This window comes from Thermobia domestica, chromosome 4 (genome assembly GCF_964235325.1).
Source record: "Thermobia domestica chromosome 4, izTheDome1.hap1.1, whole genome shotgun sequence".
NCBI classification, from domain to species: domain Eukaryota; kingdom Metazoa; phylum Arthropoda; class Insecta; order Zygentoma; family Lepismatidae; genus Thermobia; species Thermobia domestica.
Window position 1 is genome coordinate 303,834,686 of NC_137457.1, and position 15,117 is coordinate 303,849,802.

Below are 15,117 nucleotides of genomic sequence, written 5' to 3' on the forward strand. Positions count from 1 at the left end.
ACCCGGGTCTCCCGCGCCAAAGACGCGTATGCTATCCACATAGGTCCGGGGGAGCTCTATGGAGCTATAGGGATCAATATTGAAACTAAAAGAGTGAAATTGTTTTACCATTTCCGGTTTCAGTAGAGAGAAATAGGTGAAGATGGTATTTTTCTTGAGATGCTCAATCGATTTTCGAAAACTGTCGCTATCTACTACCAATTTATTTTTATGGCGATCAATGTCAAAACCGAAAACGGTTTATTCCTACCACTTCTGATTTCAATACATGGTTAACGAAAGAAAGGGAGCTTAGTTTTGAGACGTCGTTTGAATTCCCGAAAACCTCTCGAGCTCTCTGACAGTTTTTATTCTATGAAAATCAATATTGAAACCGGAAATAGTAGTAAATTTTTACGACTTACGGTTTTAATAGTGAGATAGGGGTAGAGGTGGTAAATGTTCTTGACGTTGGATCAATTTCCCAAATCCTCTCGTCGCTAGTTATTTCCGTCTTTGATTTATGGCCATTAATGTTGAAACTGGTTGTAGTCGATTTTTATCACTTACGGTTTAAATATAAGGTTGTTGGAGGAGACAGACACGGAACCTATTCTTGGGGTGCTGAATGGATTCCAGAAAACTGCTTCTCGATATATCTTATCGTCTTTGCTCTACGAAAGTCAATATTGAAACTGGAAGTAGTAGTAAATTTCTACCAGTTCCGATTTTCAATAGAGAAATAGAGATGGAGAGGTACATTTTCTAGAGTCGTTGAATCAATTCCCTATTCCCGCTTGTCGCTAGCTATTATAGTTTTTGATTTATGACCCGTAAGTAGTCGATCTCTATAACTTTCGATTTATATAGAAGATTGACGGAGGAGATGGAACCTATTCTTAGGACGCTAAATCTATTCCGGAAAATTCTTTTCGATATCTCTTACCAATTTTCGTCTGATACCTGTCAACATGCAGAGCCGTTCTATTGGACTTCCGATACTTATGCATAACATAGTTTGGAAGTATAATAAATCCAGATAGAAGAAATATTATTCATCAAAATTATTTTCGTGCAGATTAACAATCTGAGAATTTCAAAAATTCTTTTACAACAGTAATTATGCCATGAAGAATAACGGGGACCACGGTGGTTCAGTGGTAGAGTGATCACCTCTGGTGTGTGTTGTCCCAGGCTCTATTTCAGCTCGCGCCAAGTGAGTTTTGTGGTCGACAAACGCCATGTGCGTGGGTTTTCTTGGGGTTCTGACGTTTCTCCCACTTTCTTCATTACAGCATTTCGTTCATTCTCATCATCACACTCTCCTTTAGCGTATTCGGTATAACAGTGAGACGTAAAACTGAAAGATTTCATTTCTAAATAATAACCTAATGCATTCTACAGGGTTTTATTCTTGGGTAATAACCAATAATAGCGTACAGATTGATGATATGCTTGGAGATTGATATGCCATAAAATCGATTATTCATGCAAAAAATGCACAAACATTTGCCAGCTAGTCACTACAAGTGAGAATGACATCTGCTTCGTTCAGATAATGTTCCTTATGAGACGAGACGAGACGAGACGAAAAGTAAGGTTTTCTCGTCTCGTCTCCTAAGTTTAATAGGCCTCGTCTCGTCTCGATCCTTGAAGACTTCTTTCGCTCTTGTCTCGAAATTTTATTGCTCTGTTTTGTTAATTTATGTTTAAAAAATTATATCTTATTTTTTTCTTAATTTCAACGAGGAGTTTTCACAACCGTTCCGCGTCATGATTGTTACACGAATAGTGTGATATACGAACACTTAAACCACACTTATTATTGGAGTAAATTTTGTAATGACTTGGATATTTTAAACGTAGATAAATTCTCTTCATTGCTTTCGTACCATCATTTGTGCTGTACGCATGATGCGAAAACGTAATAATGGAATTATCCCTGACGGTATTGGCCCCATAGCCCCTAAATATGCCACTGATCACAACATATTTTTCATAATTTTTAGTCCATAAATGCAAGTTGCACTTCATAATTTTACTAAATATGTATGTTCATTGCATTGTTCATATAGAACAAAAGCATGGTGACGGAACAAACTTTTTAGTGCTGTATCTCAGTTACATGAGTTACAAGTTATCCGCCTACATAAATAAGTTCTTCGTTTCTGAGTCAACAGGTTTTATCCGTAAATTTTCCCAAAAAAAGTGCCCACCTCATTCTTGTTCCGTCTCTCTATTTAATTAAATTATATGATGAGCGTGAAACGTGAAGATCTACTTCCGACGCAAGTGTTTATAAGCCGGGCACTAACTACTTACCTATCTTTCTTTTCCTCTTTTAAAAATTAATAAAATCACTTATATTCTGTCTTGTAATATATATATATAAATATAATTGAAAATCACTATGTGACTAAATCTCCTGAACCTCCCGACAGATCTCGATCAAATTTCTAACATGAATGAGGTTCGAGGCTGGGTTGGTTTTAGGCTATTCACTTTGATGGTAGAACTAAGGGGAGGGGGTGGAGGAGGTAGTATAAAAATAAATAAAACTTTACAACTCCTGAACCACTCGACCAATCTTGAACAAATTTTGAAGAGAAGACAATTCAAAACAAGACTTGTTACAAAATACAAGTAAAAAGATGTGTAGGTAGATAAGATTTTCTCATTTCTGACAGCAGCCAGTCTTACCTCCCGCAAGCTTTTTTCTTGCGACCATATGGTCAGGTTGTCAACTACTACCAACTTTTTGAAGATCAGTGAGGAACAATGGTGTGAATGGATCAGGTCTCTGCACCTCCACGAACAGGAAAAGAAAGCCTGCTTACAACGCTGCCATATTTACTTGTAAAAAATAATAATTATAAACTATAAGAGCAAGTTTAAAAATAAAAAAGTGAACATGTAGTATTGTGGTAGGTTAACATCTGGAGAAAGTTTGAACTGCATAAGACAAATAGTTTTCATAATATTTTGGAAAGAAGTTTACCATGTTATTATATTGGGACTGATGATCCCAGCTCCAAACGTTAGACACGGCCTTAACGCATTGAAACGTGCATCCACTCATTTTCTCATATAAATTTCCAAGCTGAAAATCTCGAACAGTTCTCAACGTATAGGAGTTTTATTACCTGTTGTAATCAGCATGAATTGGTCCTTCAAATGACATGCTTATTTCTCTGCAGGCGAGTGCTTCTCCCAAACTTCCCTTGTCAGCTGACTTCAGACCATCATATCCATTAAATAATACAATAAAACAATTAATATAAACAATGAAATGTGCAAATTGTACATATAACAGAAAAGACAATCCCTTTATAAACATCCAAGTGTATGTCGTTCCACTTAGTGAGCAACTTTGTAACTTATAGGATGCCACATAGATTTGCTGTGATGATTACTAAATTAATCCCTGCTAAATTAATTAATAATCATAAATTTAGTATGAGGGATTAATTCCTCTCTTTCCAAATACAGTTTCTCCCAGGCTCGTGGCAGTCAGCACGCCGTCGTGGCAGTCAGCACCTTCATATTTGCAATCAGCGACAGTCGTGGCAGTCAGCACCAATAATTGGCTGTGGCAGTCAGCACCCGTGGCAATCAGCACCTATCCGTATTAATATCATTAGTAACTAAAAAACTTTTCTTGTCCCAAGATTGGCATATTTTTGCTTCAATACAGTCGTCAGTTTTGTGTGTCAATTAAATAAACAATACATGTTAAATGTTACTACAAAAAATATACTTTTTATTGCACTGATTTACAGTTTTGTTCAAAGTACTTGGCTATGCATCTCAATTTTATTTATTTATTTATTTAAGTAGGAATATACGAACCAGCAATTTTCTCTTTGACACCTCTATGCGTTCCAACATTATAAATATTTTGCCTATGAAAGTTCTATATTTTAAAAGAAAAACGTGTGGAGCAACGATTTTTGAACAAGACTGTATATATGAATCAAAACTATTGCTCATTACAACACAACATACACTCAAACTATTTTAAAATATATATCCCGAGTTTCCTTCAATATATTTTATTGTTTACCAATACCTGACATTAGCACTATTAGAAAGCCCTCTTAAGAGAAGATCAATTGATTTCTGTAACTGTTAATCATATGGTGAAAAGGTTACACAGGATAATCCCCTATCGAATCAGTTTACCTGCTCGAAAGACTTCTTTCTTTCAGATAACGAAGCGTTAGATGATTCAGAGTCTGATAACGCCTCGTCTTCCGAAGTACATCGCTCCTGCTCATCTTCGCTGTTGATATTTCCAGTCGATGTTCTTAGGTTAGGAATACCTGCAATTTAAATATTACATTATTAAATGTAAATAAATTTCCTAACTTAAACTAGCAGTGTTCATTCTTTACACAGGAAGAATAAGGTGTAATAAATATAAAAATCACAAATTTTAATATTGTATAAAATTGACCCTCTTTTCCCTTTCACAAACGGAATTTTCGAAAACAATGAACTAAGTTTTCCCTTAGTTTTAATTAAGATTATGTACCAAATTTCACACCTTAAGCGAATACTCACATTCGGCATTTTCTGAATAAAAGGAGATTTGAGTGTTATAAAAATGTTCGTCTTTCCTTCCTTAGGAATGGAGTTTTTGAAAATGCTGAAACACGGAGTTGCCTTACTTTTAATTAAGGGTTTATATGCCAGTTTCATCTCTCTAACTTCAGGGATTCGTGAGACAGTCTACGCTTCGTGAAAAATTTAAATCTTCATCAGAATAATATGTACGAGGGTAATTCAGAAAGTAATGCCTCTAAGCCAACTACTTGGCCAATAATACTGCAAACATTTTGAACTGTTTATCACTAATGCACTAATGTTTAAGTTATAGAATGTCACTTGTTTCAACTTCCTATCTCTTGTCATTCCAGAGTAATGAAGCAATCCATGGCATACAGTGATGACGTCCGGTTGAAACAGCGGGTTGTCATTGAATTTTTGACTGTGGAAGGTTTGCGCCCAGGAATATTCATCGCCGGCGACGAGTCGTGGATACACCATTACGACGCGGAAACGAAGTGTCAGTCGATGGAGTACCGCCATACGTCCTCTCCTCAGCCAAAAAATTTCAAGGTGGTCCGAAGTAGGCAAAAGTTAAGCCTTAACAACAGTGGACATGGAATGCTTCAGCAGGAAGTTGGAAGTATTATAAGCCATCAGCTCCAAGATTCCTTGTGTTAGGAATAATGCGTGCTCAGATGTTTTGTTTTACGCTTATACGTGACAACATCGTAAAATATACTGTAACAAAATTCATCGCAGCACGCATTATTCCGTACACGAGGAGCTGTGGTGCTGGCGATCCCTAACACTTGCGACTTCTAACTGAAGCATTTCGTGTTCACTGCTGTTAAGGTTTACCTTTCGTCTAATTTGGACCCACCTTGAAATCAGAGCATAGCTGAAAATTCTGTTGAGAGAATGTCTCGGAATTCCTCGGACACCCATTGCATATTGATGAATTATGCATTTTTTGGATTACGTATATATGATTTCCTTTACGCTGATACAGACCACCACTCCATGTTTTTTTTTTTCGAATTTGAAATAGCCCGTGTTGAAATTTAGCCTTTTAAGAGTCTTCATCCCGGCGAAATTAAAATACCGCTAATTTTACAGTAATTATGTGATATCTTCAAATAGATAAAAGATAATTGAAATATGGAACAAGAGTGCCCTAGACAATACTATTTTGCATGAGGTACCGTTACCACAAGTCACCTAGTAGCTTTTTGTTTTCAGCCGTTTAGAAACGCGAAAATAAATGCCGATTTTCAAAATGGCTTGAAATCGAAAGCAGATAAGTGAGTCGTGATAACGGTTTCTCATGTAAAATAATATTGTCTAGGGCGCTCTTGTTCCACATTTCGATTATCTTTTATCTATTTGAAGATATCACATAATTACTGTAAAATTAACGGTGTTTTAATTTCGCCGGGATGAAGACTCTTAACAACTTTGGACAGCTCTAGATCTGAAACTATGCACTTTTTCCCACAGGTCCATGTGGACTTTTTTCTCTTATTTTTGTGAGGAATCACCTCCTATAATTTATCGGTATAGTTCATTAACTATTGTGTATATGTTCTGGGTATGTTTATGCATAACATCGACAATAGGAACACCGGTTTTGAGAACTCTTCTTTTGCTTGAAAGAATAAACCTTCCCAATGGTCCTATATAAATTTCTAAAGGATCTGACAGTAATCTTTTAGAGCTAGACTATGAAACACATCAACGATTACTGGGTTAATAACGACAAAGTAACATGCTTATAGGCAACCATACATTCTTCAGCGTGATTATGGTTGCATAACAGCACAGGGGTTGCACTGCAATGTTTTGGAATACTTTCATAGTACATTATATATTCTCTCTGTTGTTTTAATATTTTAAACAAATGAGTTATATGTGCGAAGTCGGTTATTTAAAAAAAAATCTTACAGTTATTTACACTCATATCCACGTTGCCTAAAGACAGATAATGTGCACAAACACTTGCAATAATTCAAAAACTACTTGGTTTCACTTCTTCCAGCAGCAAAATATTATTTTTCTTTTAGCATAAGTTATTTTTGATATATTAAAGATGTATATGCAGATTATCTATCTTCAGGGAATATGAAGGCCAGTGTGAAATTAAAAAAAAAAAAAATCTTTGCGTTAAGTAACAATTTGACACTCACCTGATGGCCGCCTTCTTAGAAGTGGGGAAAGTTCATTCAAGTCCATTGGCTGACTAATAGAACGCCGCAACTGCGATCTACCCACAGACTTTTTCAAACTACTGTAACAACAAAGAAAACAAATATTATATATGAGTATATACGATTTCATATGCATTCAAAGATACTGCAGGGTTGCTTTGAAATTTCAGAAACAATTTTCGTTCGGAACACATCAGGTTATGAACTCGGTTGTGCTCATGACCATACAAACATTATGTAAGATCACTTGGTACGGGACAGGACCTTTCCCATCACAGAAATGTACTTAACATTCTAGGTATAACGTTGAAAGCCTTAACACAATGATAGAGTAAAATTATTTTATTACAATTTACAGGAAAAAATATTAATTGGTAATCGTAACATGGAGTTGCATTCTTTCAATATTTTCTCCTAAATAAGCATGGTATGACACACTTAACCATCTATGTACAGAAGGGGATATTTTTATATTCAAATTATATTATATTTTTATATTGCTTAATAGTATATTCCTATTATGTATTATTTGATAGTTTGAAATAAAATCTATATTACGTATACTGTTTCTACGCTTAACTTTCTGGCAAAGACTATGTTGGGATGTAGTATGGGCAGAAACTTACCTGAATTTGTACACATGCTGTTATGTAATGTTGTCGTGTAACAGAGTGTCTACTAAAATTCCAAAATGAAATTTCGTGACTTTTTCGTGACCTTTTCTTTACCAAATCATAAAATTTCCTAATATTTTCAAGAGCGAATTTGGGTGCGAATTAGGCCGAATTTTCCTCCATGTGATAGAAACGTACTTTGCTTGCGATTTGGTAGCGTCTAAAGCCGACGATAGACATTTTTGGTAGTGAAATTTGACATTTTATAGAACAAAATTTTTCAATCTGTACTTACATTTGTACAGTTAAAAAAAATCGTGACCCAAAAGCTAAATTTCGTGACTTTTTCGTGACTTGCATGACCGTTTTCTGATTTCGTGACTTTTTCGTGACATTCGTGACTTTCGTGACCGATAGACACCCTGTGTAAGTACACATGCCGTGTTGTTAGGGAAATAGTATGTGTAATGTTTGGATGAAAGAGAATCGCTAGATTATGAAGAAGTAATTAATGTAGTTACGGGCAGTAGAGATTGTTATATCCAGTAAATAATACTTGGATAGTCTATGTGGAAGGTGTATACCAGAAAGAGGTATAGAAATAAAAGTTAGCATTTGTGCAAAAGTGTGTTGTTGATTTGGACAAGTCGATAGTAATACAGCAGACACAATTGATGTGTACATTTCTTTTATTGATATAAATTTACAGACCATCTAAGTGATTTTCTGATAACATCACTGTCACTGCATTACCCTGACTATTGATCACTTTGTACAGGCTGAGGCAGCGTTAAGAGATTTCTTTTAATACGCAAATTACAATAATGTTGCCAAGAGTGTATGTGACTGATCAGCGTCATCCTTATACAGTAGAATCCGGCAAACTCGACCTCATGTGGACTGAGATGGTGACGAGTTACCGAAAACGTCGAGTTTTACGGAATAAGAGGTTGATATTCACAATTCATGATTTTTTTTACTGCATATTGTCACAAACCCGCCACGAAAAAAGAGAAAATTAGTTGTTAAAGTGATGTAAAAACAATTTCCAGATAACAGACGACTCTACTGATTAAAATAAGTTTACGAGTTTACACCCTGCACAAAGCATTAAACTGTGATAAGTAAAAACTGGAACGAAACTGAACAGAACAAAAAAAAGGCGAGCCAAATCATGACCCTGCATACTAACACCCAATCTCCAGTAATTGACCATTACAGTAAAATTTAAAACTCTAAATAAACTTAAATAAAAGATAAACTTTTAAAATAAAATGGTGGGCGGAAGCAGTGGGGTTCATTCATTCCTTTATCCAGCCAACAACCGCAAACATCTTGCCAAACGAACAACAGAGCCGAACAACTCACAGCAACAGCTCTCCTGAAAGAATAAGGACCATGAGACTGGATGTGGCATTTGCATTGTAAGTTGTCTCCCAAAACTCCCTTTTCACGGTATTCGCTGAGCTGTGGATTGGGTAACATAATCGATATCCCGTGAGGGTATAATCTTTATACCACTATATGTCTTGATTTTGTAATCTGTAGCTGTTAATAAATCTTTCAATTAAGTGAATCAAAACGTCTAATGTTATAATTCAATAGCATATCTCTTTTGGCTTTAAATATCAAAAACAATTTTTTATAGTTAAAAGATTAAAACAATATTACTTTAATGTGAAAGTTTAGGTTAACAACAAGGTACGGCCATAATCCTTTAAGCAAGCTTGCTCTACTTACTTGCATGGTATAAACCAAGACGCCCGTCCGTTCTTCCCCAGTAGATGAGAACTCATGTGTTATGCAGAGACAGTGTTTCCATCAATAACTTTTATAGCCAGTTTTTTCTTATGTTAGTGATGAAGTAATTTCCAACGACAAAAGAATTTCAAAAAATGAAGTGTTTATAAAACAAGCATAAAATAAAATATAGAATGTTTAAACAAAGGGCTTAATTTACAGTTCCATTGCGAAGGGCCCCAGACGATAGACGTTGACCAATAGATGAGAACTCCAATAGGTATAATAGGAAGCACTCGTCAAGTCCTATCTAAAGCCTCAGGAGGTTGGTCAAAAAGTGCAGCAAATGTAAGGGTGTCATTGGTGATTTAGAGAAACAGAGAGGTTTTAGGAATGAAATCAATATAGGAGTAAGATCAGTATGCAGCCACATTCAAGAACATACAAGATACAACCACATGTAAGAAGTATCCATAGAAGATAGCGCTAAGCTGGAGATATCGGCATAGGTGATCCGTCGATTTTTTTTTTTTTTTAAAAAAACTAGATATCTCGAAAGAAAACAAAGGTAGACGAAATAAAAGTGTGTCTAGTATAGGACCTTTCAAGAACTTACATATGACATGCAATTTGTTAAGGAAACTTCAGAAAAAAGGTGAACTAGTGAGAGATCGTTCTTCACTAGTAGTCCCATTTTGACTAATTGGGAAGCTTGCCCAATTAGAAAGCTATCAACCGACGACTTGGTTAGTGGATTCTCTAAAGAAACTTGAACGTATTCTAACTTATGCAAACAAATTAAATAAACAAACTGCTTTCTAAAACCTCTCAGTTTCTCTAAATCACAATCAACCCCTTACCTTTGCTGCCCTTTTTGACCAACTTCCTCACCCATTAGAGGCAAAATAACAGTGCTTCTAGATAGAGCTTGACGAGTACTTCTTATTACACCTATTGGTTAACGTCTACCTTCTGGGGCCCTTGACAATGGAATTGTGAATAAACCAGTTTGTAGCACTACTGGATACGATACGATACGGTTCATGGATACGATATGAAAGTAACGTTCAAAACAGATGGTGATCATTTTCAAAATTTTTTCATTGATTATTTCTGAATGAAGCAAAAAATGTGTACGAAAGTATATATATTTTTTTCATACCTAAATAGTAACTGACATGCGTCTTCTAAACTCTTACGTACTCGTAATGAGTCTTGCAACAGACATACGTTCTTGACGAAAAGAGTGAGTGAAATTATTCGGATGTGACTAACTTGGTGTGCAGTATGCGAGCTCAACGCATAGCGACTGTGACACAGCTAAATAGTTGAAACTTATGCATTATTTCATCCATAGAGGGCACTATGTGCTATTAACGGCTTTTTGCCAGTGAGGCGGTATTTCCGTAGCAAGCCGAACATTTTTGAAAATATCCTCGTAGTTCCCTTTAATTTAAATCTGTTTGGTGCCTTAAAGGAAAATTTGAACGACAGGTGATTTCAGTCAGATAAACTTAAAATTCACAGTGATTCAAATTGATTACAAATCCTTCTCTTTATTCTCTTGTTATTTGACACATTTGAATATCGATGTTAACATGCTGTGACAAAAACAAACTATTTTGAAAAAAAAAATCTTTACTGGACATAATTCTGTATTTGTACCTGCCTAAAAATTTAATATGGGCTTCGGGCTGAACGGTCATTAGATAGACTAAATTTTGTCACATTTTCACAGCTAATATACTTACTTTCTGAGTATGACTCCATTTTCTATTAGCGCTGGGGCCATGGCAGGTTGAGGAGGCCTCATTTTGAGTGGTGACGGTGACGAGAACTGCCGTCTGTAACTAGCTCGTCCTTCTGCACTGAAACGTCGGCCGCCGAGATCTGAGTGAGTCCGTCTCACTTGTTGTTTATTTTTGTACCTGTTTTGTAAATCAGCCTGGAATACACAAGCAGAAGACAAATATTAAATAATGCGGTTAACATGTCTCGATATTATTTTTTGAAATTATTCTGAAAGGATCTATGTTCATTGGATGCACTGTAATATATACAGACTGTTGTAAGAGTAACGGAAACACCTGACCAAAATAAAACTCACCTCTATAATACACAAGAGATTTAAGGGTGTCTACATTAAGGGATTTTCAAGATGCTGTACCGCAACTGATTTTAGAGATAAGAACTTAACCACAAACTATGGCACAACACACCTTGATATAACTTAATGTATCTGTAATCTATTACTCTATATTATTGTATTGCATGATCTTTATGTTCCAAATAACCTTGCTACTTCAAAAGTTGCCTTCATTACCGAGAACGACTACTTGGCTTCCCTGACATTAAACAATTTTTCAATAATTTCATTGACTGTAAAGTTGTTTTCGATAATTTACCTGATTTTTCCCCAAATTTCCAGGTCTGTTAGGAACCTTGTTTATGAGGTTTGGCGTGGGTGTTGATTAGTCAGTTAGGACTACTTTCATATATCGAGATTACTAACGAAGTGTCCGGCCTCGCAAAAGAAGAATGTTTGTCCACAATATTTGATATCTTGTACCCCCCAAGGTATTTTTTCTAGATTGTCAATCATATGTAACTTTTTTTTTTTTTTTTTTTTTGTTAATAAGTTTACGTAATTAATTTTATTTTCCTAACAAGACGAGCTTGTGAGAAAGCTTTTTTTTTCATCCATTTTAAACAACCCCTTTCCCTTTCAACCTTCTCATCCCTCCTTAGGATACAAATAAAAAAAAAAACAAATTCTAAATAGCCTATAGTCCCCTAAAAATTTCAGTTTTTTCAACATAGTTACTTAGAAATATGCCACTCCAATGTGTGGATTGTATATCAAACAAACATTTTTACTCATAAGTATTATTATTATTACTATTATTATATGAGAAGAGTGACAATGTCTTACAATTTAAAATGAGCATATGTTAAGAGAAGTAACAGAGCAATTCTTACCAAAAAAAAAAAGCTTTAACTTTATGACAAGAGATCTAGCTGTCAATCTTGATTTTACTGTTATTATGTATCTTCAGTGTATTTTTACTTTATAATTCTTTATTCAAAGAACCAGTCTTCTATGTTGAAATATGACAATAAGTGACCAAGAGTTTTTGTTTGCTGGATGTCCAATTTTAAGCGAGGTTGACTCATTCTTTTAAATGGTAGTTAAATGAAACTAATTTGCATAGTTATGTTAATGGTATACTATCAAATTGACTGTTTGTTTTACAGTAATTTTGATCTTGTTTTATAAATTAGTTTTGAACTTTATAATGTGAATATATTAATCTTCTGACAAGGGCCTTAACCTGCTCTAATAGTCATTCTATACTATAAATTTTCTGGTCTGTTTAAAATAATTATATAATGATTTTAACACAGTCTGTATTTTTGCCTATGAACTGTTCATAGCACTTAAAATAAAGTTATTATTTACGTAAAAGTTTGAAATTATTTTTCTACCCTGAAAAGATTATAAACTATAAAAATCCTATACTATATATGAAAACCTGAAGTAAATTTCGATCTGAAAGTTTCGAGTTATAACCGAAATGATTGTCTATGGACCAAGCCAGTTTGAATATATTCGGATCTAAGCGCCAAACCTGTGCATAGTAGTCCAGATCATTGCCAATAGAATGCGTAACGTGTATGTGCTCGGCACAAATTTTCGAGCAAAAACATCATTATCTCAAAACTGTTCAAATCTGGGCACTTAGATCTTAATTTACTTCAGGTACACAGAATACTAAGTTATTACTACTAAGCCCATACTATGGTAGTTAATAGTTATTGTCATTTTCACGTTAAAAAAGTATTTCCTATTAGCAACAAAAATATTTTGACACAAACCAACAAGATACATATGCTAATTGTTTCACACGACGATTTTCATACAATCGCATTTTATCGACTAAGGAAACAAAACGATAAGGATGTTATCAATAACTTATCAAACAGACGGAATATTTGCCTTTCGGTGACATCTCAACTTACATCGTCAAGGAGGAAGCATTGACATATGCATTGAAGGTTGACCTCACTGTTTGTCGAAACAATTTGTATTTAACATAACGTAACAGCAAGAAAGAACAGATGATTGGAATATACAGCGTATCCCTCCAATGATCGGCCAATATTAAACATGGAATTCTTGGAACAACAAGAAGTTTTAGGGAAAAAAACATTTTTGCGATATTAGCCAATAATTAGCTTTTGGATCAGGGGCCACAAAACTTTTGAAGAGTACCTAAATTGAGAAATGAAATGAAATCTTTAAGTTTTACGGTTATGCCGGTTAGGCTAAAGGAAACGGTGATGATGAGAGATGAGTGAAATGGTGGAATGAAGAAAATGGGAGGAAACGGGAGAACCCCGAGAAAACCCACGAGCACGGTATTTGTCCACCACAAAGTCCACACGGCGCGAGCTGGGATCGAACCAGGGACCCCAAGCACAGGAGGTGAACGCTCTACCACTGAGCCACCGCGCCCCCGGTACCTAAATTGAGTTTTCGTATTTTCTACGGAATAAGCACATCACACTGAGTTAACTGATAGTTTGGGTTCGGCTACACTATCTTAGTTCTTCAGATATAAGGCCTACAAGAAAATTTTTAATTTAAATATATTGGATCTTTTGATCCAAAAATAAAGAAATGTCACGTAAATGGTCGCGTCTGAGAGTTTCTGGTTGCAAATACTTTTAATTTTCGATTAACTAAACCGCTATTTGCTCCCGAGCTATCTACGAGTGGGAAAAGTTCTTCAGCGTAAGTACTGGCTTTAGCATCCTTTTCCGGCACCAATACAGACACGTATAGTGTAAGGTAGGATCCGAACCTTCGTAATGGGCTCAAATTTTAAGCTCTCCCACCGGGACTCGAACTTTGTGTGCCAAACGCGCATGAGCTAGCCTCAAAACAAGCCGGGAGGGCTACATAAGTTTAGTAAATAATAATAATAATAATAAACGGACTAATCTAAAATCCTTACATCCTTGCATTAAACTTGAAGAATTTAATATGCTTCTAACTGTTCTGATATTCATTTTTTTTTTTTATTCAAAAGGCACTGTTGGCAAGTCTAAAGTTTCAACATTTAATGTACGATATGTATGTTTATAAAATCGAATGTATATCCTTTGCAACCTTTCCTGCTAGTCTAAAGGCTAGCGTGTGCGTCTTCCCCAGGTTCAATTCCCGGCGGGAGAGGATTAGTAAAAATTGAACGCATTTTACAGTGGTTCGAGATTTCCCCTTAAACTGCAGGTCCAACTCTCAGACAGTCTCGGTGTTCGCTAAGCTTAAACAAACAACAGTGCGTGCTTTGTGAAGTATGACAGAAGAAAACGTTGAAAATGTTATGTAAACAAATATTTTAATGTGCTGTACTTTTGCATTTTATGATAAATTGCACATTTTTCTCACTTCGCTAAGCTTTAGTGTTAGAAAGAGCAATTTAATTGAAGAAAACAAAAGTTCAGAAAACTGAATTCCACTCAGACGGCCATGTTCTCCACACAATTACTAATATGATGAAAACTTACGCATAGTCGTTAAAAAAAATCGTCCTTTGCTTAATTTTCATTTTACGCGTAACTTAGAAATTAAAGGTCTGCTCCACACCAAAGCCGACTGTACAGTAAGTGCAAAACGTGCATTTCCACGGAGCGGCAAGTTTCGAGAGAAGACAAATCTGCCATCACTATATTATTTAAAATAAATATTGTTGAAAACAGATTTCATGATGATGGTAATTAAATTTACTAAGTTGACCTTACTATTTGAATAATATTACATTCGTAAATCATGTTTGGGTCGCATTGGTTTAAGGTCACATGGACAGTGATAAAGCAAATGGTCAGATAAGTTCCAGCATGAATTGCTTGAGTGCTGTCAAATACAAGAACTAAATTCTCGAATAGTAAAGAACACCTGTTCCACTTAGGTAGTTATCACATGTTTGACATGAGAACTAGTCGTCTTGTCTTTGTCACAAACAAAG

At 35.3% G+C, this 15,117-nt stretch overlaps 1 protein-coding gene across 3 annotated transcripts in view; it reads right to left on the reverse strand.

Moving 5' to 3' along the window:
* The window catches only part of RhoGEF3 (Rho guanine nucleotide exchange factor 3), a 920,825-nt gene that overhangs the window by 50,091 nt on the left and 855,617 nt on the right, over window positions 1–15,117 (reverse strand). For all 3 annotated transcript variants that reach the window (XM_081756412.1, XM_081756413.1, XM_081756411.1), the window contains exons 10-12: window positions 10,840–11,033; window positions 6,714–6,814; window positions 4,162–4,301 (exon numbers count right to left, since the gene is read on the reverse strand). In XM_081756412.1, coding sequence (XP_081612538.1) covers window positions 4,162–4,301; window positions 6,714–6,814; window positions 10,840–11,033 — 435 coding nt within the window. The remainder of the gene's footprint in view (window positions 1–4,161; window positions 4,302–6,713; window positions 6,815–10,839; window positions 11,034–15,117) is intronic.